Source organism: Cyanistes caeruleus, chromosome Z (assembly GCF_971803275.1).
Source record: "Cyanistes caeruleus chromosome Z, bCyaCae1.hap1.1, whole genome shotgun sequence".
In the NCBI taxonomy this organism is placed as follows: domain Eukaryota; kingdom Metazoa; phylum Chordata; class Aves; order Passeriformes; family Paridae; genus Cyanistes; species Cyanistes caeruleus.
This window is the reverse complement of record NC_141732.1, coordinates 31,155,729-31,183,059: the sequence shown is the minus strand read 5'-3', so window position 1 is coordinate 31,183,059 and position 27,331 is coordinate 31,155,729. Positions and strand designations below refer to the sequence as shown.

The window sequence follows — 27,331 nt, the reverse complement described above, 5'->3', positions numbered from 1 at the left end:
GGGATTGGTGCGTTTTTCAATCCGCACTGTGATTGGTCTAAATATGGTCCGTTGATTGGTTGTTAAGATCGTGCAACCTCCACCAATCATTTTTGAAACTCGACACTCCATTGGTCCGTTCCTTCCGCCAATGAGGATCTAGAATGTTCCATTCTGTTCTGCCTTCATTACCCTCATCGCCCACTCCAGCGTTCAAAAGCGGCCAGCACATGTTTCTGTACAGCCGTACAATCACACACAACAAGCAAACATCATTAGAACTTTTACTTTCTTAACCAACCAGAGAATTGCGTGATTTATAACAGGCAGGAGAGAGATTTCCAAGCCACATCCATGGAGGAATCTGACCTCACAGGTTTCCCTCAAGCCAAAGGCAGTGGCTTTTTGCAAAGCTCCGTGCTGGACAGAGCTCTTTGTCAAGTGAAGGGCTGACCTGGGAGCCGGTGGGAGTGGAAATGCACCCGTGGGTGCACCCACACTGTGAGGGCTGCTCCAAGGGCATCCCCTGCCACGCACAGGACATGGGCACTGCCATACTGTCCCTGCCATACTGACAACACAAATGCTGCTCCAGTGTCATGCAAACACCTCTGGCTAGTTTGTTACTTGGCACTGTTTCCCCACTATGCTATCCTTGTTCCTTCAGCGAGCCTACAGTGTGCTGGTCGATGTTAGCCATGCAGTAAATGGGCAGGCATGACAAGCATTTCAATTAAGGGGACTCTCCGGGATATTACCAAAGCGTGATTGCACCCATAGAAATGAAGCAAGTGTTACTTGTTTTAGTCAGAAGCACTGGTGGCCAAAGGAGAGGGTGCATGTGCTTGGGGCCTGTTTAGTGTTACTCTTGGATCCTTTGAGCTATGGGTTCTGGACTGCAAGGAGGGTTTGTGCTGCTTTGGGACAGACGAGAACTTTCTGGGCTTTCTTTTGCATTAGCTGCAGAGAAGGTTCTGTTACTATGCATAAATTCACAGACCCACCTAGAGCGGCTGCTATTGTGATGTCAGCGGAGGGCTGCCACGTCACAGCGTGGTCAGGGGGAGGTTGCCCTGGTGCACGCACAGCGTCAGCGTCCAGAGCGGCTCTTGGCGTGCTCGTTGCAGGAGGACCCTGTGTTGAGGAGTTCTCAGGCAACACTCTGTGCCCTGGAAAGGGAATCTTTTTCTTTTGCCTGCCGTTGTACGAGTCTGTGGACTCGTGTAGGCATCCTTTTGTTTTCCCCTACGGTTGTAGGGTTTGCAGACACGTACAGGTGTCTTTGCTTTTTCTTTTTTCATTCTACGAACTGCAGCTTGTGCAGGTGTCTTTTGGTTTTTCTTTTCTTATACAGTCAGCGGATTGCTGCGTGTGCCTTTTTTTTTCTCTTTTCCTTGCACAATCTGTGCAAGTGGGATTTTTTTCATTTGTGTTTTCTGGCCTGCGGACTCGAGCAGCCCTGCTGAAACAATGGAGCAATTCCGCAGTGCTGTCAGCAGGGCTTTTGCGTCAGTGTCATCCTGCAAAATGTTCAAAGGCCTGAGACGTAAGTAGAGGCTTTTTCCTTGGGGCAGCACATTGGAACAAAAGTGCCGTAAAGATGCCGTAAGTTTGGTAAAGCTCTTGCCAACAGCTTCAGCTAGAAAGGGGATGTCTCTTGGCCAGAAGGGTGTGGACAACTTCCAAAACGCAGACTGGGAGAGCTTTGTAGGCATGATTCTAAAAACTGTGTGGTTCTCTCCAGAGCTGAGGGAAAGCAGCTTTTCTCTGCCTTCTGTCCTTAAAGAATGTGCCTGTCTAACTTGAGCCTCTCTGTGTGCTACAGTAGCGATTGGCTTTGCGCTGAAGGGGAAAGTGCCGAGCAGTTTGTGTGTGCTCCTGAAGCCCAGAGCTGGGCCTGTACTCTTTCCAAATGGAACTGCAAGCTCTAAGAGGGCTTTAGGGAAGTTTTCTGGGCAATGGTTTACAGCAATTGCATGGGAAGTACTGCACAAAGTTTAAAAAAATAAAAGTCCAGGGAGGAGAGGAGGAAAAGGCTGCTTTAGCTGTAGGGTGAACAGCGGGCTACAATGTAGACACGGACTGCTAAGGAACTATTTGCATTTTGCAGCCAAGTTTCTAGTTCCTTAGTGGCAAAGCCAACTCAGGTAGGCACAGCCTAGGGTAGTGCCCTGTAGCCTTGCTTGCTGTGCTAAAGAAGGGCTGCTTTAGGGAGGGAGGTTGTGAAAGGAAAATGCTTTCTGCTTGGGGGACCTTTTCCTGTGGGGTAGCCCAGCACAGACAGTTTTCCACCAGCACCTGGTTCATTTTCCCTTGTCTCTGGCAGGTTGTCTCAAACGTGGAAGGAATCAAGTCCGTGGTTTGGTGAGTGAGAAGGACACCCTTGACATTCCTGGTTTCCAAGAATTGTGGAGCAAGCTGTGGGCTTGGCCTGGTGCACTCGAGTGCCAGCCTGGCAGGCCAAAAGAAAGTCCACATCAGCGTTTGAATGAGCACTACCAAGAGGATTCCATCAGTTTCCTCCTTTTCCATTGAAGAAGTTTTTATTCATGAAAGTCAACTTTTAAGACAGGAGGCTGCACGCCAATTGTAGCCAGGCTAAAATATCTCCCTTATATCAGAAGCATATGCAGTCCTGGCCAAACATTAGTCTCATCAGCCCACTTGAAATGAGTTCTAGTGGCTGAGGATGCCACTTCTATCCAAATTCATGACATCTCCCTAGGACAGCTGGGGATGGAGCTCAGGAGAAACAAGGCTCTCAATGACAGCTCACTGCCTGTCCCTCACACCCCTGTCTGTCTGCAGAGCAGCACACCAGCAGCAGAACCTCCCGTGGCTCGCCCTGTGCCTCCAGAGGCTGAAGGGGAGGCAAAGGATAACAATCCCGCCCGTGTTGTCAGTCCAGGGCCTGAGCATCCTGAACCAGTAAGTGCTAGCTTTGGTTGCTCCAGTGCAAAGCTTTGGTGCAGTGCAGGGCTGCAAGTTCCTGATCAGGCAGCGCTGGCCCTTTGTGGCTGAAGATGCTGAGGCCTGGAGTCCTGCCACGACCTGGCTCTTCAGCCCAGCCACTGACACCTGGGAACTGGCATCTGAACTTTCACATGCCAACATCATTCTGACTGTGAACTTCCCTTGGTGTCAGATGAGCGGCAGCATGCTGTCCTTGAGTGCTACTGGTGGCAAAGTGAGCCCCTTTGTGCCCAGTGTGTGTGCAGGCTCCCTGCTGTCAGCAGAGAGAGCGGTCCCAAGGCACAGCTCACAGCCTTGTGGGGTACGCAGGACCTACTGTGTCCTGCAGGGACCTGCCCCTCTGCACGCACTGTCGAAGTAGCTACAGTCACCGCTTTGACTGCACCCTGTACTTTGACATGACCCAAGTTTGCTGAGAAGAATCCTGAGCAGCTCTGCATGGCAGAGACAAGCCCCGTCTCTGAAAGGCTGCAACACAGTTCCTGTTGGCTGCTCCCTAATGCTTGAGATCCTGAGGGGAAGCCAGTTGATCAGAACGGAGCAGGGAACTGTTCAAACATTTCCATAGCAACTCAAGGGTTACGTACTTACTCCCATCAACAGCCCCACACAACAGCTTTTGCCTTCAGGTGAGCTGCATCTGCGCTTGCTGCTTCTCCTAGCTCTCAGGAGACAACTTGCCTGCTCCTTATTGCTTTCTTGTTTGTGCTTTTTCCCTGCCCATCCCTTGCAGGCCCCAAGACCAGAGCTTCCTGCCAGTCAGGACTCCTCCGGCCAGGCAGGAAAGGCAGAGCGGCAGCAGAGGATGGATAGAGCGCCAAGAGCCCTGGAGTTCAGGTGTGTGCTAAGCTTTCTTGCTTTCTCTGAGCAGGGCTGGGCCTTGCTGGCCTTTAGGAAGCCCAGGGTCAAAGAATGAATTTGGCTTTCTCGCTGTTGAACTTGCCCAGCATAGTCAGGGAAAGGCAGCCCGTAGGCAGGTCTGGCTGCCGACCGACCTACAGCATAGCTGCCTCCTGGCACTCCCTCCTCCTACCTTGACAAAAAGCGTTCCAAACTGGACCAGAGCAGAAGCAAGGGAGCTTCAGGCTGGGCCTAGGGACAAGCAGTGAACCGTAAAGCCTATCATGCAGCAGAAGAAGCGCCTCAGAGAGCTTGTGCACATTCCACCTCTGGAAATTTGGAAGCCCAGCTGCTGGATAGAGCCTTGAGCAGCCTGTCCACATGCCATAGCTGACCCCAGGGCTATGCAGACTGGGCTGCAAGTTTCCTGGAGTCCCTGCAAGCCGTAAGCATCTCGGGATCCTTTGGTTCTTGGCTTGGAACTTCATACCCAACTCCTCCCCAAGCTATAGCTTGCAGGCTCTTTCCTTCTTGCACTAGTGAAAGCAAGAGTAATTGTGGCAGTACTCATCTGCATTTCCCAAGCCTGTCTTAGGCAAAGAAGAACTTTTGCAAGTCTGGCATCCAGTGGACCAGATAGAGAGGAGCGTAAGACCTAGCGGGCAGGAAGCTGTGAAGCTGATCGAAGTGGAGCTTTCTGGAAATGTTTTGTAGTTTCCGGAAGCTTCTTTGCTTCCTCACTGGTGACTCTTTCACCGGCAGGAATGACAAAGAGTGATGCTTGGTCTAGTGGGGTCATTCCAGCATTGTACAGAGGTGGACCTAGAGGGCTGTAGGAAGTCCCTGAGACTGCCTTCCTTGGGACATGGTGTGGATTTGTGGTTTTGCAAGGAGACTGTTGCTATTAAAGGCTTGTTGGTCTGTCCCCCTGTCATAGATGGAAGGAGTTGGCTGCATTTGAGGGAAAGCGCCACTCCTCACCAGACAGGGCGTTTGAAGCGGCACCTGAGACAGCAGAGGAATCACAGCCTCAGAGATCTCTGCTGAAGGAGGAAGTTCCTCTGGCAGTGACAAAGGTAGCACTCACCTTGTTGCTAGGCAGCACCTGTGGGAGAGGGAGCTGCCCTTAGCAAGTCTTCCCCAAATGCTGCTTCTGGCAGCAAGCTAAGACTGAGACTGTGTTGTTGTTCTTCCTGAAAAATGGTGCCCCTCTGCTTCCAGGTTTGCCGCTCGCAGCGGCCAGCACACAGGACTCTGGAGAAGCTGCTCCAGGAGTTCTCTCGCCAAGGGCACACGCTGTCCCAGGTGTGCAAAGAGAAGGCAGTGCTGGCGGAAGAGAACGCTGCCCTGCAAGCCCGACTGGCAGCCACAGAGCGGGACCTACGAGGCCTTTTGGAGCAGCTGGCAGAGGCCAGGTAAAGGCAGGGATGAGACCCGGGGTGAGCCATTGTTGAAGGTCTGGAGTGACCAAGGTGCTGAGCGTTATGTTAGGATTTATTGGCTCCTGCGTGCTCTCCAGATGGTTCTCGGACAGAGAAGCAAAGAGACATGAGAAAAAAGAAAAGCATACTGTGGCCTGAATGTTCTTTCTCTGCCAGCTCAAGCTCTCACAGCTCTTTTTGAACACCTGCTTGGGATCCTTTGCACCTTTGTGTGACAAGTGCAAAGCAAGCCAACATGGTACTGCATTTATTACCAGGGAAACAGTGCAGATGTCTGCTGGAACCGAACGTTTCCCTCTGCTTTTGGTTTCTCCGTCAGTGCATCTGAACATCACTATTTCCTTGCCCAGCAGTTTGACATGACATTTTCAGAATTCAAGGCTCCTACATGTGAATGTTGTGAGTAGGGATGCGGCACTTGGGGTGATGCTGGACATTCATGCTGAAAATCTTGAGGCCCTTCTGAGCTAACTCTTGTGAGGAGGTATGGTGCAGGACCTAGAGTTGCTTGCAAGCAGCAGCAGCAGCAGCAGCAGGGAAAGAAAGGTCTTGTGTGCCTTCTTGACAGTCCCTGAGGATTCTTGCTGAGCACTGATTCTTGCTCACTTGTCCATTCAGCTCTGGAACCTGTCAAGGTTACTCTGGCTGGTCTCTCTTCTTTTCAAAGAGTGCCAAAACATTTTGGGCAGTGCAGACTTATTTAGCCAAAACTAAAGGTGGCAGTTGTTATTATTCATGATATTCCAGTAATTTAAATGGCAGGATACATGCCCCTCCTGCCAGAGAGTTCATTTTCAGATGAAAGCCTAGTTCTGGTTTCTCTCTGCTCTTGGTGCTGCTAGAAGCTGCAGCTCTCATGTATGGTTCGGTGCATTCCTTTAGTGCCTTGAACTTAGAGAGGGTGTGGAAAATGAAGTATCTCTTACGTACACCGTGAATGGCATAAAGCATGGATGAAACAGCCAGGAGAGCACGGTGCTCTGTCCCCCTGCAGAGTGACTTGGAATTGCAGATGAGCTCAGGGCTGTGAGCAGAGGCTGGCCTTTTGCTTGCTGCTAGAGATTTTGTGGGCACAGCCACCTGTGTGGGATATGTGAGGGAAGAGCAATTTGAGCTTTGGCTGCTGAGATCAAGCTCAGCTGGGCTTTCTGTGCTGGGCTAGGTCGTGGGGAAAGGCTGGCCAATCTCCTGGAAGGGTCTGCTTTGCTATTTGAAGTGGTAGAAATAGTCTTGCTCTATCTGCATTTCCATGCCAGCTGTTTTCCATACTCAGGTGCAGGGATCTTAAGGCACTTACTGGAAAAACTGCCCGTGTGTGCCACGAACAATTTGTCCTCATCTTCACAACTTTTAGGACAGAGAAGGAGAGCTTGCAATGCAGCCTGTTGGAGGCTCTGCAGCAGGTGTCGGAGCTGGAGATCACCAGGAGCCGTCTGGAAGGCCAAGTAGGCACAGCCATGCAGGCCAAGGAGCTGATACTTGGTGAGAGCCTCGTGCGCTTTGTTTCTGGTGATGGCCCTGCCTAGTGCAGTTGCTCCCAAGGCAGCTCTGTCAGCAGGGCTTCCGAGGAGTGAAGGGGCTGGGGGCAGGTCCCTCCTTGCCTGAATCTGAAAGGGGTGAAGTTCAGCAGAGTCTTTGACTGTTGTTGTTTGTCGTGTTTGCAGAGGATGTCAGGGGCCTTCGTTGTGAGCTGCAAGCTGTAAGATCTTTCAGCAAGCAGCAATGTGAAGAAATGGCCCAACAGCTCCGCTTGGCAGAAGAGCAGTTCAGCAAGGCTCTGAGGCTCTGGCAATCTGCTCAGGAGGAGGAGAAAAGGAAGCTCCTGCAAAAACAGGTAGGAAGCAATACACACCTGAACTTTTCAGGCAAGCTTGGTGGGCTGGCTTAGCAGAATAGCAGCCTGAGAATGGGACATGGCCGCAAGCCTCTGCTGCAGGCCTGACGTTGCTGGGCCAGGCAGCAGAGGGCTTCAAGGGCTCAGACTTGAAGGGCTGTGAATGCCCAGAGGAGGGTGCTGGGGCACTGAACACAGCCACGGTTTCAGGGAGGCCATGAGCCACGCTCCCCTGGAGGCTGGGTGGTCGCACACAAAGCACGGCAGCAAAGGGGCAGGACCTTGCTGACGCCCTGGTACCGTGTAGCAGTCTGCTGACCTTGCTGCCACCTGCAGTCCCAGCAACTGCCTTCCTTGCTTGCTGTCCTTGCACGGTGGACAGAGCTCTTCCCTTTGGGCTTGAAGCATACGCAACAGGCCCCCTGTTGCTGGTATTTCAGCTGGTGGCCTGTCTTGTGACTCTGGCTTTGGGGTGCTGGCCCCCTCCTCATCCTGCAGTCCACCTGCAGCTTTTCCTTGATCAAAGGGTATGGGACTTTGAGAAAAGAAGTCTTCCCCCTTCTTTCAGAGCGGGGAAGGAAGGTGGCAGCCCCTTTCCTTCCAGCTGCTGACACCCCTCCAAAGTTTCTTGTCAGGACAGAAGTGCTGGAGGGCACAGAGCCACTACTGTGCACTCAGCAGCAGGGGGCTGTGGGAGGGATGAAGCTTCCATTGTTTTCTTTGGGGAGCATGGCTGGGACTTCATCTGGAAGTGTCTATTCCTCTCATCAGGAAAGACGGCTGAAACAACAGCGTTTGAAGGTGCTGGAGCAGCGGGAACACTTCCTGGCAGAGGTACAGAGGGAGCAGGAGAAAAGGGTGCTTGAGATGAAGCAGGAGACTGCCGTAATGCAACCTGAAGAAGAAAAGATGGGAACCAGGGCCGGTCAAGATGCAAAGAGAATGCCAAGAGAGTTTGGACGCTTCTGGGGCTCCTTATGGGCACTGCTTCTCCAGACACTGTGTGTGTGGGTGGGATTGTGTCTTAGCTGGCCCTTGGTAAACAGGAGAAGGAGAGCAAATTGCTTTTGGAAAGGGTGAGCACATGAGTCCCGGTTGCCACACAGGTGGTGGGTGGGAAGTTTGAAGGCGCCTTCTCTTTGTTTCTGTGCAGCTCCAGCGCCGGAAGGCTGCTCATTTAGACAAGGTGTGCCGCCTGCAGCGAGAGCTAAACCAAAGGCAGCGGCAGGTAGAGCAGCTGAGGCAGGAGCTGAAGGAGGAGCGAGAGAATGGGCAGGTGAGCCTGACAAGCCAGGTAGCAGAGGGAAGGGCAGTAGCAGGGGCATGAACTGTAGATATCAGGAAAGGGGAGGCAAGGACTAGTGCAAGCAGGGAGCCTGGCAGGCTCCAGGGCTGAGCACCAGGCTTAGAGCTGGGTAGAGCAGCAGAAAAAGTGGCTGAAGTGAAGAGCTTTTGAGACTGGGAAATGAGAAAAGTGAGCGAGATGGCAAGTGCTAGTAAGAATTTTCTTGACAACATATCAAGAACAAGCTGCAGGCAGAGCTGCGGGAAGCTCAGAGGAAGATGAAGGCAGTGGAAGAGAGGCACAAAGAAGAAATGGAAAGGATGCAGAAGATGCTGCAGTACAGGCTGGCAGAACAAAAGCCGGTGAGTGAAAGTGCAGTAGGCAGCACTGCAGTCATGCAACAAGAGGTCTCTCCTCTTGTCACCTCGCCCCTGCGGAGCAGCATGGCGGGATGGGGGCCATGCCTCTGGCTGCCGTGCTCTCTGGTCTCCATGGCAGCTGCTCAGAAGGACACTTCCTGGGCCACTGAATGCCTGGGCAGCAGGGCTAGTGCTTTGGCCCTCAGCAATCCTCTGAATGTATTGCTGCTGGCCCCCTAGTGCTATCTTGGTTTTGTGAGAGGTTTCTTCAGGTCAACATGGTGACCCACACAGATTCTGAACAGCTTGTCCCTGTCCATGGTGAATGCAGTCCACAGGACAGGCTGAAATGGAAAGCTGTTCTTTCCCTTTCACTGTCTCTACTAGGGCTGGCTGTGACAAGCTGTCGTCTCTGGCTGCTTACGGGGGTTTGACTTGGGCTGGAAGAATTGACAGCTCAGCTTGCAGCCTAACCCAAGTGTTGTTCCTAAGGGCTCGCCTTTAAAGTGTGCTGTCGGGGGCATCTCTGCCACTCACCTTTCTGACACCAAGACATTTCTTGTCCCAGATGGACGTGGGCTCTGCCATTGGAGATGCATCTGCAGCAGCATCCTCCGAAGAAGCCTCCTCTCCACAGCCTGAAGAGCCGAGAGTGAGCAGTCTGCCCTGTTCAGGCCAGGAGCCAGATCAGCTGTGCCAGGATGGAGAGAACCAGGGCTTGGAGCAACTGAGTACGTCCTGTGCATTCTTTGTCCGAATGAGCAGTGTATTGATGAGTGTGTGCCTCAGCATGTTCCTCCTCCCTCGGGTGTCAGACAGACATTTTGGACCCCCTACAGAAGCCATAGTGGTGCTTGGAAGCAGCCAGGGAGAACTTTGGGGCACTGCTTTTGCTTTTCAGGGCAGCTGGGAGTGGGAGGGCTTTGCCTGAGCTTCCTTCCCTGGGCAGTAAAGGCTAAAGCAGGGATTGTTTCCCAAGCAGCAGAAGGCTGCCACCCAGCAAATGGCCCAGTCCATGTGTGTGTGCTGCTCTGGCCAAACTGATCAGAGCAGATGGCTTCCTAGATTGCCTTTAGACTCCTGCCTTGTCACCAGTCACTGGAGACCAAATGCTCCAGAGAAATGGATTGGCTGTGTGGCTGCTTTCCTACTGCTGCTGTTTTTATGACTGTTAGTACTTCTACCATTCCTTCTTCAGTTTGTTTGGATAAGAATTCTACATTCTGCTTGGCCCAGCCTCCTTGGAAAGAACATCAGGTGACAGCACCAGTAAGAGTGGAAGAGGTCTAAAGTAGACCTCAAAAGTTAAAATATTCTGTTCTTAGAAAAATCCCTAGGAATCCAAAAGAAAGTGCTGTTTCCAAAGTGCAGCAAAAGAAGAAAAACAGGATACTTTGTTTACAATCCCTCTTTGATATTTTAGCTGTTTGCTTGGGACGATGCATTAGAGAGACACATCTATGTGGCGCAGTGAGATAAAACTGCCCTGCAGGCAGTTCTCAGGAGGAAGCCTGCAGCCCCTCTGCTGCATGCTCCTCTGGTACCACGGTGCCACTTTGTCACAGCTAATGCCCAGCTGGTAAATACTCTTGGAAAGCCAAGGCCTGACCTTCATCCCTGCACAGATCATATTCTAGGAAAGCACAGCAAGGCCTTGGTGAGTCTGCAGTACAACCAAGTTGCTTCTTGCACGTTATAGCTGCCAGGGCAGGGCTGTCAGAGAATAACTGGTCGGCTACAGAACAGAGCCCAGTTTCCTCAGTGTCTGCTATCAACTGCTGGGACAAAAGGGGCATTGATCTACTCCCCCGTGGGTCTGAACTCAATGACACTCATGGTGTGTCTTGAGTGGGGTCAACAGCTTGTAACGGGGCTCGGTCTGGCTCTGGCCTCTTCTCAATGGTTATCAGTGGCCACTTGTTGGCTCTGCCAAGCTTTTTGTCATGTCTGCCCTGCCACTGACGGTTTGTGACTGCAGAGGCTGGAGCCTTCCTGAGCTGTGAGTCTTCAGCTGCCTCCCCATTGCTGCAGCTTTGCCTGGACTCATGAAAGGATCAGCATCTCACTTGGGCAGCTGTCTGTGCCACGGCAGCGCCCGAGAAAGCGGCGCTGTCCTTGTTACCCGTCTCAGCTGTGCCCATTTGGGAAGATGGGACACGTGGGCGGTCTTCAAGAGGTCGAGTCCAGTGCAAGCGACTGCTGCTCCCCAGGCTGAAGACGAGCAGTTGTAATTCCTCAGTAAATGGAGAATGGGAAAAATTGTCTTCAGATCTTAGCCTGCTCATCCATGAAGAGGGCCCTAATTCTAACAGCAATTGCTCTTGGTTGTAGAGAACATCAGCTGCTGTTCTCTACAAGTGGCAAGGCATTCTTTAGGCAAACTGCTGAGAGGTAGAGGAAGTCCCCTCCTCTGCTGGAATTCACTTTGCAATATTCCTTCTGCTCTGCAAAAAGCAGCTGCGGATAAAAATTCCTCCCAGATCCAAGGCCGCGTTTAATCTCTCAGGTCGGAAAGCTTTTGTTGAATCTCACAAGAGAGTCTGTATTCCCAAGGAAATGAAGGCTCGTGGTTTTTCACGTCACCTTCCCCTTTGTAAATGACAACCACTTGCCTTGGTGTCTGTTCTTTTCTGATCTCTGTCTGCTCTGAGGGTTTCTCCGTGGCCTTAGTTTCCTTTCAAGGTAACCCTTCAAAGGAGCGTGGAGAATCAGACCCTGTGCAGGCCATGTGTGCTGCAGAGCTGCCTGTCTTGCTACGGAGCTGCTGTTGTTGTTCTTGTTGATATTATGGTTAGCCAAGCAACCATCAATTGCCCCGAGCACCAGAGAGTGGAGCTGAGTTTCAGATGTGCCGGAAGTCGTTATCTCCGGTTTGAAGTTTGCTTCTTGCATTTTGTTTCTTTCAGGGAGTGTTGTGAGTGTGGCAGATCCAAAACAGAAATACACTGGATGGAAATTTATTGGCAGTGGGTGAGTGCAGCCAATCTTACTTCTGCAGAAGCACGGGCCAGCTCTTTTGCTGGTGCAATATCAAGTGGGAAGTCAGGCAAGCTGCAAGCTTTTTCACACCCCGGCTTTAGATTGTCCCGGTCTCAGTACTGATCACAGGGCATCATCAAAGGTAACTGCATGCTGACAATGTCTTGCCTGCCGCAAGAAGCAGGGCCTGGAAGCCCTCCTGTCCCTCAAGCGTGTGGCACCAGTTAGCTTCTTTTCCTAGGAGACATGGGTTTGTATGATTCCAAGTCATACGGCCACACTGATGAAGGAAGAAGAACCTGAGAGAGCAGCTTCCCACCTGAAGCTGCTGTCAGGTCACTGCTCTCAGTAGCATTTCCTTCCAATCTTTTGCTGAAAGCAATATTCCGTGCTCAGGACAATAAGAAAGGCTGTGTGGTGTTGCCCGAGTTTGGCAGATGGAATCAAAAGAGAGCGGGAAGAAGGAGGCCCAACAGGACTTTGTGTTTCATTGCCTGGAAAGGAACGCCACACACACAGACCCAAGAAGGAAAAGGCCAAGAAAACCCCTGCATCCATGACCTAGTGTGTACATTTGGGATGGCAGTAGCCCTTTTTTCTTCCTGTTGGACTGAGCTTTTCTCTAGGACACGCTGCATGGCAGAGGACTGCTGGGCTGCTGTGCTATTGGCTGAAGAGGAGACAAAGCCCCGTGTTTTAAAGACACTCCGGGCAGCAGAGAGCTCCTGCCTGGGCTGCCTTTCACTTCTCAGCACTGAACGGCTTCTCTGTTCTTGGCTCTCTTCTGTTTCTAGGGGTTTTGGAACCATTTATAAGGCCTTTGACGCTGCCACAGGACAAGCGGTAAGTGCCAAGAGCCCTCGCAGATTTTGCTGCTCTGGAGTGCTTTTCCTTGCAATGTGATCTGATGGCAGAGCTTTGGGCTGCCTGTCTTTGCTGCAAAGGCTGTCCCACACAAGTAGCTTGCTTAGAGCCTAGAGGCAGGCTAAAAATTTCACATTGCTGAGACTTGGCCTTGCATCCTGAATTAATGCAAGGATAGCAGTGTTGTCCTTCAGAGAAGGACACACTAGCTTGGACTTACTGGATAAATATGCCTAGATTAGCTGATGGCAACAGCTGTCATTCTGGCCCGATTCCTCTCAAGCCTGCATTCAGACATAGATAGGATTTCCCACTGTATTCCATCATGTGGTTTGGTCTGAAAATATAATGCAAGACCGAAGGAAGGAGAGATCTTGTCTGGAGCACAGCTGACTGTGTTGCACTCCTGGGACACCTGGTTCACACACACACACACACACACAAACACACACACATGCACATCAATGAGAAGGAGTTGATGAAGAACCTTACATAATACAACCTTGTGCTGGTCCTGTGTCGGTGACATTCCTTTATAGTGATGCTGTTTCTAGTGAACAGACATGGTGGTGCCTTGGAGAGTCCCACTGCTCTTTGGGGCTGAAAGTCCTGAATTCTCATTTCTGGCTCTCAGCAAATACAATTCCATCTTCCTGGTGCCTCCTTATCCACCTGCCGTGCTCAGGAACCACACTTGGAGGGAGGTCTACAAGGCATCCAAAAGCCCTAAACCCCACTTATAACCTGGGCTGTATCCACAGACTACCACAGAAAGGATTATTTGTTTTAAAACCCACAAAATAATGACAATCTAAGCCATGTTCAAGAATGTTCTTCAGAGATGCAAACTCCAAACTGAAGCTGTTAGCATGTGCTAGGATTGTAACTTTACTTTGAGTCATCATGGAGATCTTTTCTGGGCAGCATTTTCTCTGTAATCGAGGTATGTATTTACTTTGGGTCACAATCACGAATGGCAGCAGTCTCTGAAAAGCTGGTCAAAGCCCCTAGAAATGCTAATGTATTTCCAGTGGTTTCAGTTTATTTGCATGGGAGTAAAATTTCATTTGGCTTGCGAAACCTGTGTAAATGATAATAGCAGTGGTGATCAACGAAGTCCATTAGTGAAGTCTGCAGGTGCAGAGAGGGTTGTTAGCACTTTGTGGTTGATAGTTTAGAGATTCCTTTTTTACCAAGGTGGCAAGGCATCCTGGCCTGCGAGCATGCAGACAAAGAGGTTCTTGTAATGTCTGTTCCTAATGGCTTTCAACGGCATTGTAGGTGGCCATAAAGAAATTCGATCTCCGGCACCAGGGCTGCAAGCAAGTGAAGAAAGAAATCCTGGTCATGAGGGAAATGAAGAACCCCAATATTGTCACCTACCTCGAAAGGTAAGCAGTCCTGGTATTTTTCTAGGAATGTTGTTTTCCATGCTTGCAAGGCAAAGGTTTAAAAGCTCTTTACTCACTGGCAGAAAATGGATCTTTCCATTAACATCCATCCACTCCTGGGCAAGGCATGGCAGGAGATTGCATTTTGTCCCCATGAATGGTTCCTGGCATAAAGAGCTTGAAGATTGTCCCCAGAAACCTGGCTCTCTTTCTGTGCCAGCAGCCTGTGTGTTCACTCACTGCATGTTCTTTTGCTGGTTTGGGGCTGGATTTTTTCCAAGGCTTGGAGGAGAAGTGCTGAGAAAGCATCACAGAAATTATTTCCCTTGCGCTGTTCCCACTATTATCCACTGCCTTGCAGGCCAAAAGAGTAGGCTGGGAGATACATAACTTTCCAGGTTTGAAATTGCTTTTGCCCGTGGTGACTGTCCTTTATGCACATTTTTCCAAAGGGTTTCCCCATTGCTGCAAACCTGCCTGTCCTGAATAAAAGCTGTGAAAACTGTGTCTCCTTCTTGCTGGAGATAATGGTGCAATTTGTTTATGAAGACGAAGAGGTAGCTGCTGGGCTGTGTCCACTTCCAGATTAATCTTTGCCATCATAAAAATGCCTTTTTTCCCTGCTTGCCACCTAAGCCATCTCCTTTGCTGCAGTTGTGCCTTTGTAATTTCTAAGGCACAGGCTGCCAGCAGTGGATAGCCTAGGTGCAGTGTGTCTTCATTGTATTCTGTCTTCATTTAGCAGTGACCTGGAAACAAAACTCTACCTTAGGCTTTTCTTCCAAAAGGCAATGGAGCTGTGCACGTTCAGCTCTGTGCTGTTGTTTTCATCTTCCAGCTACCTTGCCAATGAGGCTGTGTGGCTGGTGTTGGAGTACATGGATGGAGGCTCTTTAGCTGGTGTGCTCCAGATGAAAGCAATGGCTGTAGGACACATAGCAACTGTCTGTCAGGAGGTAAGGAATCCTTCTGCTTGTGCTTGGCATGCCTTGGAGAGGCTCGACCTTTGAAAGTGCTGCTGAGTGAGTGGGTCCACGTTCAGAGCTTTCTTTCTGCGGTGTTCTTATGCTTCAGAGAAGAAAGGGCATCTGGACTGAAGTGCCTGCTGGTGTCCCTGCCCTTACTATAGTTTCTTCTTTACTCTTATCTACCATTGTTGAACTCTTCACCTCTTTTGCCCTTTTCTTTTCTGCACTTTGCCTCCAAGCCTTTGCTCAGAACCATCCTGCATTGCCTTCTTTGTACTTCTGTAAGTGCAAAGGTGCTGCTGTCTGAGTTTTGAACCTACGGCAGAGCCAAAGAGAGACCCTCCTCTCACAGGTCTCAGCTTCAAAGGATGGCATAGCCCCCACCATGGTGCTTGCCGCTGAAAGCTGACGAGTGAGCTACTTCCGAGTCTGCTGTCCAGGCAGCCGTATAACCCTTGTCCTCCAGTCTCCCACCTGACAGGGATCCCTTGGTACCCAATGCAGGGAGTTTTTCTCTTTTGGCAAGCCCTTGTTTGTCCTCCGGATGGCGAGAGCACATGCACTGCAGCAACGCTCATTCCCACTGGCTTTGCAGGGTACAGTCTTGAGCAAGGACTGATGTTTCCCCCTCAGCAACTAATATGCCTCCCCTTAAAAAGACCCTGCTCTCCTAGGGCTGCAGCAGTGAGATCTTGCTCCTGCCCAGTACTCAGTGTTCCTTTGAGATCTGTGAATCCTCAGGAGCATTTTCCTTTTGCGTGTGATGAAGTCAAATCAGGCTAACTTTTGGTCTCCTGTTTCTTCTTTCTCTCCCAGTGCCTGAGAGGCCTGGCTTTCCTTCATGCCAACAACATCATCCACAGAGACATCAAAAGTGGAAACATCCTTCTGGGCCTGGATGGCTCTGTCAAGTTGGGTGGGTATTCCTGGTCAGGCACAGTGCTCGGGGCAGCCGCTGTGGGGTTGCTTTTGAGTGGCTGCCAGGTGCCCAGCAGTGGTGCTGGTGAGAGTGCACAGAGCTCTCCTGCACGCTCGGGGCGCTGCTGCAAGGTGCAGAGAGGTCTAGAGAGCAGCAAGGCATCAGGAGGAACTTTGGTTAGCTCGTGTCCTTTCCGGAGGGAGGGAGGGAGGTTCAATGTAAACCTTCAGATGAAGGAGGAAAAGCCGCGGTGTGAATGGTGGTGGGTTTGTTAAGCGGAGAATTCCCAATTTGCTTGGCTGCAGCCCTGAGGAAAGAGAGCACAGCTGCTTTTCCAGCTCAATACAGCACTGCATCCTGAGACTTGGAGTGAGGAACCCTTTGCCTTGGTTTCTTACTTCAATCCATGTTTGTTTGTTTTTCTCCTCAGCTGATTTTGGCCTTTGTGTTCAGTTCATCCCTGAGAAAAGAAAACCAAGGGCGAGGGTCGGGACCGCTTTCTGGATGGCACCCGAAGTTCTGAGGGGAGTGCCATACGGCCCCAAAGTGGACATCTGGTCCCTTGGCATCGTAGGAATAGAAATGGCCAAAGGAGATGCTCCCTATATTCGGGAGAACCGTGCCAGGGTAAGGTGCAAATACGCCCAGATCCCAATGCCTCCTGGTCTGTCTCCATAAAATCCCTTTCCCACAACTTCAAGGGGTTCAAACTTTCAAGGTGACACCTGTTGGATGTTGGAATAGCTGGGGCTGCACTGGAGGAGCCCTTTCTTCTTTTGGGAGACAAGGCTCATCTCAAAGCCTCTGCTGGGCAAGAAATTGCCACTGCAGACTGCAGCTTAAAATATGGGGACTAGGTGAGCAACTGAGGTTATGGATAAAACATATCGAGTCCCATGTTTCCTTTTTCTTCAGGCTACCTATCTGATACGCACCCAAGGAATACCACATCTGGAAGAGCTCAGCCTACACCCGGGCTTGTGTGAATTCCTGGGCTGCTGCCTGCAGATGGATGTGGACAGGCGAGGCTCTGCCAAGGAACTTCTGAAGGTACAATGCAGAGCGGCTGCAGGCCAAACAGCTGTTCCCTGCCAAACAGGGTTTGCTCCTTGGCCCAACTCTGTAAGGCATCAGATGGGCTGTCCCCCCCATAGTAATCTCCGCTCTGGTTGCTTTTCAAATGAAAACCAAGCAGGATGCAAGACTGGTTGAGCTTGGAAGGGACCACTGAAGGTCACCTAGTCCAAACCCCCTGCTACTGGCAAGGATATCTTCAAGTAGATCAGGTTGCTCAGAGCCCCAGCCAAGCTGACCTTGAATGAGTCCAGGGCTGGGGCACCTGCCAGCTCTCTGGGCAACCTGTGCCAGCGTTTCAGCACTCTCCTGCTAAAGAGTTTCTTCTTTAGAGCCAGTCTGAATGGACTCTCTTTTAGTTTCAAACCTTTTCCCCCTTGTCTCTTGCAATTGGCCCTGCTAATTAGATGTGTCCCCATCTTTCTCCAAAGCCCCTTCAATTATTGAACTTGTCTCCTCAGGGCTTGTCCTTCTCCAGGCCAAAGAAGCCCAGTTCTCAGAGGTGTTCCTCAGAGGAGAGCTCCCAGCTTCTGGTCATTTCTGAGGCCCTCTTTTGCTCTCAGGTGCTGTTTTCAGGTTTACCTGCTAGCGAAGGAACTGAAGTATCGCAATGCTGGGGACAGAGGCCCACAGTGGGGTTTGGAAAACACAACGAAAGCAGTCCCTGCCAAGCGGTTCTAGGTTGATCTGTGGGAAGGCAGGGGCTGTGGGAGGCTGACTGTGAGCCTCAGAGGGGACCCAGCTTGTCCCTCCTGCCCCACTCTTAGAAGTTGCTGCCAGCCAAACAAGGACAGCTGAGCAGCATTTGTGCCAGCCCCATGTGCTACCTGGCCCGGTCAAGTCAGTGAGAAGCGCTGCGGCTTTGCTGCCAGCTTTTGTGTTAGACAGGGAGCTGGTGACCAGGCCACTTCCTCGGCTGTCCCTGCTGTGGTGGAAGATGCCAGCCAGCACAGGAGGGGCAGGGCATGCTAAGGAACACACTTCTCTCCTTGCAAGCCAAGAAGAGAACTGAGTCTATTTGCACTTTTCTGCTTGTGTCTGTGCATTTCTGGGCACTAGAGGAAACCAGCTTGAGCCTGTTAGGAGCTCAGTTTGGAAAAGAATGGTTTCTTTTGCCTTTGTCTCTTGTAATTTGGTTTCTTTTGTTTCTCTTTCTTTCTTGGGCAGCATCCATTCCTCAAATTAGCCAAGCCTCTCTTCGGCCTCTTCTGACAGCCCGATTGCTGCCATCCCTGCAGCAAAGTAATGCAGGAAACAGAGGAGATGGCAAGGACCACTTCAGCACTTGGAGAACAGAGCCTCTGAGAACAGGCAGACACCCTGAAGAGCGAGGGGCCAGGAAACAACAGGCGGCCATCAGAACAGGAGAGGAAGGTGGCATCTCCTTTTTTCCCATCTGCTAATCCCCCTCCTAAACTTCTGGTTAGGACAGCATTGCTGGAAGGCACAAAGTCATTCCTAATGTGCACTTTGCAGATGGGGGGGTTGTGTGAGGCATGCGGCTTGCTCTGTTTTTTAGGGGAGCTTGGCTGGGACTTCATCTGGAAGTGTTTTCCTCCCTTCAGCAGGCAAACAAGATAGAACGACAGCGTTTGCAGGCACAGCAGCTGCTGGAGCAACGGGAACACTTCCCGGCAGAGGTGCAGAGGGAGCAGGAGAAATAGCGGCTTGAGATGAAGCAGGAAGTTGCCATCATTCAAGCTACCAAGAAGAGGTATGAAGCAGAGCCAATCAAGAGGCAAAGGGTGTGGACAGAGAGTTTGCGTGTTGTTTTGGACTCCTCTGGGCTCCTAATGGGCACAGCTTCTCTGGACACTGACTGTCTGGGAGGGGTTTGTCTCTTAGCTGGCCCTTGTGACCCAGCAAATGGCCCAGTCAACGTGTGTGTGCTGGTCTGGCCAAGCTGATCAGAGCAGATGGCTTCCTAGATTGCCTTTAGACTCCTGCCTTGTCACCAGTCCCTGGAGACCAAATGCTCCAGAGAAATGGATTGGCTGTGTGGCTGCTTTCCTACTGCTGCTGTTTTTATGACTTTTAGTACTTCTGCTATTCCTTCTACAGATCACAAGGGCCCCCGCCACATAAATCTCCACTCCAGGTGCTTTGCAAATGAAAATGAAGGAAACTTGCAGGGAAGCAATTGATGAAGCAGAGAAGATGACCAGGTGCACTTCAGGATTACTTTCTCCAATGCCAGCTCACAGCCAGAATAAAAACATCTTTAAAACCCTCAAGCCAGTTGGAAGATTCCTTTCCTTGTCTCCCTGGGAATATGGCTCAACATTTACTTTGGAATTGCCCATTCTTTCTGAAATGTCCCTCCTGTGGCTATTCTGGTGCGCTTTGCAACTAGGAACAGACTCCTTTCTTTAGCAACTCCAGTCTATGCTGCCTTTGGAATATGGCCGGTTGGCCGCTTCTTGCCCAGCCGTGGAACTTCTGCATGAAGAAGAAAGTGCAATTGCATTTCCAGACAAAGGCAAGGAAGAGCAGGGCAGCCAAAACATCCCCAACGTCCCCCCTTTTTGTTGCTGAATCCATAAGTAGCATCAGTCATCCTGTCTCCAGGGCCCTTGGAGACAAGGGTGACAAACCCGGCCCTTTGACCTTCCAGCTGATTCCACAGGCCTAGCTGCTTTCAGCCACTGACCTATCCCATTGTATCATTGGCAATGCAACAGTGGCACCCTGGAGCTGTCAAGTGGGATTGCCAGCGATACAAAGTCTCCAAGTGGCTTGCAGGTGGTTTAGGAACTTAACATTACAACTTTGCCACTTCACTCTAAGGCCGGTTTAACCTTGGAAGCGTGGGAAACCTAAAGAATGGGGAAAAGAACTTGTCTAATTGTGCCTTTTGACTCCGAGAGACAAAATACTCAAGTCCTCTCATGATAAATATGAATGTAAATCCCAGCCATCACTGAACACAGTAGTACCTTTAAAGGGTTGTTCTAGCATTCAGCACTTTCAGGGATATTGCAGTGGTCCTACTCGTTTGCAGCAACGTATGACTCGGTAGACGGTCACTGATTTGCCCTGAGAAATTTTGTGAGGCACTTGGCAAAGCTGTGCTCTTGGCAGAACACCATGCAAATTCTTCTTGCCTGACAGCTGTCACGATTTTTGAAGGATCTTTTGCAGTCAATTGTAAGCACCTTTTTTGACATTCCATGATTCGCTGGGCAATTCATTCCAAGATGGTAGGGGCTGCCTTTTTAGGCTGCTGGGCTAAGATCATCCATTCTAAAGCATGTAAAGGGTCAGACCACTGAGTACCCCACTGTCCAATAACTGCAGGAGGATGGAATTCAACTGTGAATATGAACACAGTGACACCCACTTCTGGGCAAAGCTGGTGCACCTGTCTCTTTGTGAGGGTCTGCTCTACTATTTCAGAGTGGCTGTTGCTTCCGGGGTTAATTTCCTGCGGGAAGTCGGATCATCCTTTAGGAGGCAAAATACTAACTGCAAATTGTGGAGCAGTCAACCCTAGATAGGTTCTGAACCTGTTGATGGGACCCAGAAGTTTTTGGGCATCATTCAAATTCTTCATTTTGGTCGAGAATTGAATTACTTGAGCCTGTGTATTCTGATCCACAACTTGGAGCACAAGGTACTTCCAAGGTGGTTGCTGCTGTACCTCTCCTGGGGCCACTTGCAGCCCAAATGTTTTTAAGGATTGCGCATTAGCATTAAAGGCTTGGCTGAATTAGTGAAAAATCTTTTTGAGTTAGAGTGGCTATTAAAATATCGTCCATATAATGATGGATTATATGTCCCTGGGAACTGTTCCCTTCCTGATGCTAATTGTCTGAACAACATACCATTGGCAAATTGTAGGGCTGGTTTTCGTACCTTGAGGAAGAACTTCCCTTTGATGATGCTCCACTGCTGCAGCATTATTAATGGAACACACTGTGAAGGTAAACTTTGGGGTATCATTTGGATGAAGTGGAACAGTAAAGAGTCCTGCGGTGATTGTGATGTTAAATTGTATCCCCATTTGTCCACCTAGCCCAGAAATAGGTTTTGTAGCCTTAAAACTTCATCTAAGAGGAAAAGTGAGTGGAGAAGAAGCATAGAGTCTGTTATCAGAGACTGTACTTGCTCCCCCCCACATCCTGGGATGGGGTTTTGACTACAGCACAGACAGACAACAAGGCACAGGTCGCCTTGGCTTTTCCAGCTAGCCAAAACAGAGAGATCTTCCTGGACTGTTTTCTTTCCCTTTTCTTTGAAACGGATTGAACCTGCTCTGGGCTGGGGACTCAGGGGAGCACCGGGAGCTTGCACCCGTGCGCTACCGGGAGCCCAGTCTGGGCAGCGACATTTTGCAGCACCAGAGGGATTGATAACAGAGCAAACATCCACAGGAAAGAGACCCTCTGAATTTTGTCATCTCTTCAGAGCGGCGAGAGGTTTTATCATTTGGTATTGGGCTCAATCTTGGGCTGGGTAGTGCTTTGCCTGTTAAATAAAGAGGTTTTTTCCAACTCTCTCAGAGAAATCTCTTCCCGAACAGGCTGGGGGTGGGAGAACAGGGCCACATGGGTTTGCATCCCGGGGGGTGTGGGCATTGGAGGTTTTCTCCCCATTTAGTTGCAAACCAGGACAGAAGGCCAGAGCTGTCTCTCAGAAGCAGGGAGGTCTCACAGGAAGGCACCTGCAGAGCCAGGCTGGAGCTGTGGGAGAGGGCTGGCTGTCAGGCTGCTAAGGGGGTGCTGGAAGCTGCTGAGGATGTCCTGTGCACTCCTTGTCAGATGGAGCAGGGTATTCTAGTGTGCGTGCCTCCAAATGAGCTGTACCACATGTTCCTCCTCCCTCTAGTGTCACACACACACTTTGGACCCCCTACAGAAGCCATTGTTGAGCTTGCAAGCAGCCAGGGAGCACTTGGGACATTCATTTTGTGAGGGCAGCTGGGAGTGGGAGGGCTTTGCCTGAGCTTCCTTCCCTGGGCAGTAAAGGCAAAAGCAGGGATTGTTTCCCGAGCAGCATTTGCCACCCATCAAATGGCCCAGTCAATGTGTGTGTGCTGGTCTGGCCAAACTGAACAGAGCAGATGGCTTCCTAGATTGCCTTTAGACTCCTGCCTTGTCACCAGTCACTGGAGACCAAATGCTCCAGAGAAATGGATTGGCTGTGTGGCTGCTTTCCTACTGCTGCTGTTTTTATGACTGTTAGTTAGTACTTCTGCTATTCCTTCTACAGATCACAAGGGCCCCCACCACATAAATCTCCACTCCAGGTGCTTTTCAAATGAAAATGAAGGAAATTTGCAGGGAAGCAATTGATGAAGTAGAGAAGATGTCCAGGTGCAATTCAGGATAACTTTCTCCAATGCCAGCTCACAGCCAGACTCAGAATAAAATCCTAGAAACCCTCAAGCCAGTTGCAAGATTCCCTTCCTTGTCTCCCAGGGAATACTGCTGTATGTTCCCCTTCTGAATTGTCCATTCTTTCTTAAAGATGAAATGTCCTTCCTATGGACCTTCTGGTGTGGTTTGGTTAGGAATTGGTTGTTCTTCCTTTAGCAAGTGCAGCCTCCACTGCCTTTGGATTACATTCCAGCGGCCAAGTTTTTGCCCGGCCGTGGACTTCTGCTTGAGGAAGAAAGTGCAATTGCATTTCCAGCCAAAAGGCTATGAAGAGCAGGGCAGCCAAAACATCCTGTGGGGATACAGCCTTTCAGCTGTGCACACAGAGGCTTGTGGTTCCTGCCTGGTGGAGATGGCACATCTCCTCTGGGACTGCTCCCGCTTCCCAGGTGGCCATGGCTAAGAGGTATGAGGCTCTGCAAGTGGAACCAAGAAAGTGGGCACGTCTGCTGGCAGTACAGGAGAGTGGAGAGAAAACAGCCTGGGAGGTGCCTGGCCAACGAAGGAAGGCACCCACTGGACCTGCTCTTTGTCAGCTCAGAAGGACTGGTGGTTGACACCACTCTTGGGGGCCATCTGGGGCTCAGCAATCATGAAAAGTCTCTGGGCTTGACTGGGTTTATCCCACTTTCTCTGCTTGCTTTTGTCCCAGGACTCGGCAGCTGCTCCCCAGGGCTTTGTAGCTGGCACAGCTAAAGTGCAGGAGAGCCTCATTTGTCTGCCCTTAGTGGTGGCTGCTCACTGCAGCCTTTTCAATCTGGAAGCTCCATCTGGAGAGCGAGTTCCCCCCTCTGTTTGGTCCTGGAGGCCAGAGCCTGTCATCTGCTGTCCCACGTGGCATTGAGGGCTGCCAAGTGACTCAGGCTGGTGTGACCTTACTGCAAACAACAGGGGACAGTGGTGGGTGCTTGTTTCCAAAGTCACATTTTTCAGGAACAGTGTGCCGTGTGCATCCTCTGTCCAGCCCAGCCCCAGACCTGGGGACCAGATGCAGGGACTGCTGCTGCTGCTGCTGCTGCTGCTGCTGCTGCCGCCACTGAAGTCATGCAGGATTTGGTGGTTGGCTTCCATCCCAGCAGAACTGGTCACTTACAAAGCCAGGGGCTGATGATGACCTGCAGATCTCTGGGCTGCATGGGTGTGAGGGAACTGTCCCTTGTTGTTATTCTCCATCAGGGAAAGCTGTGCCAGTCAGGTGTGCATCAACACAGCAAACAGGGAGCACGTCAGTCTCTTCCATCTGTGTCTGCTGAGAGTTTTGACCTTTGAGACAAAGTGGCACAAAGTCATTTGCTTTAGGTCCCTCTCTGTATATCCATGCTAGGTAATGCCACTATCTCGGCCCATAGCACAGCAGCAGGGCAAAAAGCCTCTCAGCTCAGCAGGTGCGATAAGCTGCTATTAATGCACAGAAAAACTGCATTTTGACTTTATGAGGGAGAGGAAAACTTGTTTAGCAGTGAGAAAACAGGGAATGATGCTCCTCAAGTTTCCTTCTTTCCTGCTGTCAATTACCAGCAGATCTCTGTGGCTCATAGGTGTACCCATGACTGCCAGCAACAGGGGGAATCTCCAGTGCCACACCCAGGCTGGGCCATGAGAGGTTGGGCCATGAGCTGCCGGGACCGGGTGCATAGCCCTGCGTAGGCTCACCTGCAAACTGTGCCTGGACTTGCAGGTAGGTGCCACAGCCCAACTCAATCAGTTTGGCCTGTCTGGTGGCCAGGTGGAGGAGGATGTTGTCAGGCTTGATGTCCCTGTGCAGCACCTCACAGCTGCTGCAGTGCCACACGGCCTGCAGCACCTGGTGGAGCAGCCCCTGCACCACCTCTTCTGACAGGAACCACACACCACAATGAAATCAAAGAGGTCCTGGGGCTGCTCGGGTTCTTCATCACCAACAAGAAGTTGTTGTGGAGCTCAAACCAATCCAGGAGCTAAACACCACCATGGAGCCCAGGGCATGCCTTGTCCAGCAGCTCCGTCTTCAGGGGTGCGTGGGTGCCATAGGGCTTCAGTTAGACCACGATGCCCTCAGTGGGGCTGATGACGTGTCATGGGTCTGGAACCCCTCACCCATCCTGGGATGCTCTGTGCCCTCCGCTGACCCCACCCTGCTCTCCCTCGAGGTGTCCTGGTGGCTTCCACCATCCCGGGCCTCGCTTTACCCCGCCCATCACGCCCTGGTTTCTGCCGCTGGCCCCGCTTCCTCACTAGCTCACCCTAATAACTGATGCTATCCCGCGACACACATTCGATGGCCACCTGCTAGCCAAGGAGACCAGTGGGCTGAGCTTGCCGCCCGCTCTGCCTAGCCCCATCCTCCTCTGCCCTCCTCCTCCTCCTCTGCTCTCCTGCTCCTCCGCCCCCCGCCAGCCTCCCCACTCACCGGGGCTCCATCCGCCGGGCACGTCCCCGAGCAGACGCTGCCGAAGCCGCCGTGCTCCAGCAGTGTACCCAGCCGGTGTCGCTCCTGCAGGACCTCCCGCTCCTGGCCTGCCGGCCAAATGCGGCTGTCAGCGTTCGAGCTGTGTCCAGGAGCGGTGCCCACCCAGCCCCCCTACGGCCCCCCAAATCAGCCCAGGCTGGGCATGCCCATCTGAAAGGGGCACCGGCGGCTCGGGGCCGGCAGCCATGCTGCCGAGGGGCAGTGCTTGGGCCGGGGAACCCGCAGTGGAGGAAAAGGAAGAAGAGCCAAAACCGGGGCCAGGGATGAGGCTGGAGCCGGGGCCAGAGTCGTGACAGCCAGCCAGCCCAAGGGATGACGATGCTTCCCAACACCCAGCTACTGATGCCCAGCCAGCAGTGCCACAGGCAGTATGGCAAGGGCCGGGTGAAGAAAACATCGCAGTGGGACCCCATGGCTGGTGAGGGGCACAGCCTTGCCCAGGGCCAGGGCGGGCCAGAGGCGTGGCCTGGCCTGGAAGGTGGACAGAGAGACTGGGAAAGGTGGGCAGAGGAAAGGGATACTGGGAGAAGGTGCAAGACGGTGAGAGAGGGAGAGAAGGAACTAGAACAAGAGATGCAGAGAGTCCGCAGTCACTGCTGCCGCTGCTGCCGCTGAAGCCCCGGGACCGTTTGTCCGCACGTCCATTTGTCGTTTCTCCCTTTGTCCGATCTCCGTTCGGCTCCGCTTGCCCCACGGCCGAGCCCCGTGCGCCCCGAGCCAGCACTGGCCACTTCACTCCCAGGCCAAACCGGGCTCGGCCACAGTCACGGAGCAGCTCTTTCTTCCTCCTGTGCCGATGCCAAAACCACTGTCTCGTTTAGCTTCTGCTTCACTACAGTATAACTTTTATCTCTGGCAACCTGCAACTTTCCCCTGCTGCTCACCTCCCCCGGGCCTCATCCCTCCCACTCGCCCCGCATGCCATCTCTTCCTCACACACAAGCAAAGCGTTATCCGGACTTTCCCCGGAAGCATTACGAAGTGTTGAATGAGGAGCCTGCCAGCGTCAGGCAGAGCCAGCCCACATGTGTGGGAAGGCAAAGCCGTGCATGAGGAGGGAGAAATGCAGCCTCTGCGGGACAGCGCTGCTCTCCCGACCGCTCGGGGTGGGAAGGTGCGGTGGCTCCCCAGGCTGTGCTCTTGGCACCAGGCCTGTTGGTGTTCTTGTCCGGCTCCAGGTGAAAACCGCAGGCTGCAGATAGGATTAAAAGAAAAGAATTCAACTGCTACTCTTGCTGCAGTTTGGACACAAATCCAACACAGCAGCTCAGCTCTCTCCCACGTCCCTCCTCCTTTGCCAGTCCAGCACTTTCACACTGGAGCAAAGGGCCTCTCTGCAAAGAAACTGCTGGCTGGTTCATTTCTCCCGCTGTTTATTGACACAGGAAGAAAACCAAAAGAGGCTGGATCCCGAGTCTCTTTAAACATGCTAAGTTTGCCATATTAATCCAAGACAACAAGACTTGACCTCTGCACAGTGTCACACAAATCACCATGGTTGCTGCTGTGTATGGTCACTGCTGAGGGTAAAATACAATCAGAGCCTATTCCCTGCCTCTAGAACTCACACTCGAGCACAGCTCTGTACTCTAAGGTCTTACATTTGCAGATTTCTTGTCTTTCCAGTATTGCTTTCAAAGAAAAACAAGGGAAGGCCAGCTATGTGTAGCTAATGATGGAGTGTCTAAATCTTGGGAAGTCATAGGTCTTAGAAGTAAGATGAATTTGGAATTAATGTGATGTAGAACTTGTGCAACACAGAAAAGGGGATCACATACATGTGAATGTCTTGGATTGTTTCTTTCCCTTTTCATAGCACTGCGGGAAAGCGTTCCGTTTTCCAAGAATCTTTTCCACACTCAGGCTTGCTCTTCTCAAGCTCTTTTCTTTACTGGACAGCTAGGTTGAGCTTCTGTCGCAAAATGTGCTGCCAAATTGCAGCTTCTCTTGGCTTTCAACACTGTGTGTGCAGCAAGAACACACAATGCAGCAGTCCAGGAGAAATGGTTTGAGAATTTTACAAACTTGTCCTTTATTTTCCTTGTAGCCTAGAGAGCTGTGCCCTTGTTTTCATTTCAGATTTCAGGCTAGGTTTTCATTTAGACTATTGTGCCCAAAGGAAAATGGAGATAGCACCAGGAATTGTTAGGGAACGCAGCCCTGGGTGAACTCAGAGATAGGAGCTCCAGAGCCTGCAGCCACAAAGGGAATCTTGGGCAATAATCATTCCAACACCTCAATGTACATCTTGAAAGTGATCTAGAAGGTAAAGATGGTCTGACAGAGGTAGTTTGTTTCTGTGTTGCGTTTAGATGATTCTAGATGATTTTGTGCTTTGGTGCAGATCAAGTACAATCAGTTCATTTGAAGCACCAGAAGAAACATGACCTAACAGAGTAGACAACTGAAAGAATTTAAAGAGGAGCAATGCAGGGAATGACTTGGTTATCTTGGTCTGGAAGAAGGGGTCTCAGTTTAGAAGACAGGCTTCTACTAGGGAGGGCAGGAGCCTGCCTTGGAATGAAAAGGTCAGAGGTTTGAATGAAAACACCAGAGGCCTATGCCCAAAAGGGAGACAGAGGAGTCCTCTTACTTTA

The 27,331-nt window shown here is 51.3% G+C and overlaps 1 protein-coding gene and 1 long non-coding RNA gene across 8 annotated transcripts; one reads left to right on the top strand and one right to left on the bottom strand.

The window, feature by feature from the left end:
- Positions 1–1,008: 1,008 nt before the first annotated feature.
- LOC147648305 (uncharacterized) lies at positions 1,009–22,294 on the top strand. 7 transcript variants are annotated; one of them, XM_086867354.1, is made up of 22 exons: positions 1,009–1,525; positions 2,306–2,343; positions 2,788–2,907; positions 3,686–3,789; positions 4,730–4,868; positions 5,014–5,207; positions 6,589–6,716; positions 6,899–7,068; positions 7,840–7,902; positions 8,222–8,344; positions 8,593–8,715; positions 9,281–9,443; positions 11,619–11,682; positions 12,486–12,534; positions 13,837–13,946; positions 14,785–14,902; positions 15,731–15,830; positions 16,264–16,460; positions 16,749–16,883; positions 18,075–18,281; positions 18,473–18,621; positions 22,119–22,294. In XM_086867354.1, the coding sequence occupies exons 1-20, from the start codon at positions 1,450–1,452 to the stop codon at positions 18,117–18,119; spliced, it is 2,259 nt and encodes a 752-aa protein (XP_086723480.1). In that variant the 5' UTR covers positions 1,009–1,449; the 3' UTR covers positions 18,120–18,281; positions 18,473–18,621; positions 22,119–22,294. The 7 variants fall into 7 exon arrangements, with proteins under 7 accessions (XP_086723480.1, XP_086723481.1, XP_086723487.1 ...); XM_086867355.1 differs by having other exon boundaries at positions 1,025–1,525; positions 18,476–18,621; XM_086867361.1 differs by having other exon boundaries at positions 1,025–1,525; positions 18,476–18,652.
- LOC147648304 (uncharacterized) lies at positions 15,757–27,331 on the bottom strand. The gene is made up of 2 exons (XR_015280213.1): positions 22,016–27,331; positions 15,757–18,868 (listed from the first exon to the last, which is right to left on the bottom strand). It is a non-coding gene; the product is annotated as an uncharacterized LOC147648304 (long non-coding RNA).

Coding starts and splice junctions, on each gene's coding strand:
- LOC147648305 (XM_086867354.1), top strand. CDS start 1,450: ATGGAGCAATTCCGCAGTGCTGTCAGCAGGGCTTTTGCGTCAGTGTCA. Junction 3,790..4,729: donor CCAAGAGCCCTGGAGTTCAG/GTGTGTGCTAAG, acceptor CCCCTGTCATAG/ATGGAAGGAGTTGGCTGCAT. Junction 16,461..16,748: donor TTCGGGAGAACCGTGCCAGG/GTAAGGTGCAAA, acceptor CTTTTTCTTCAG/GCTACCTATCTGATACGCAC.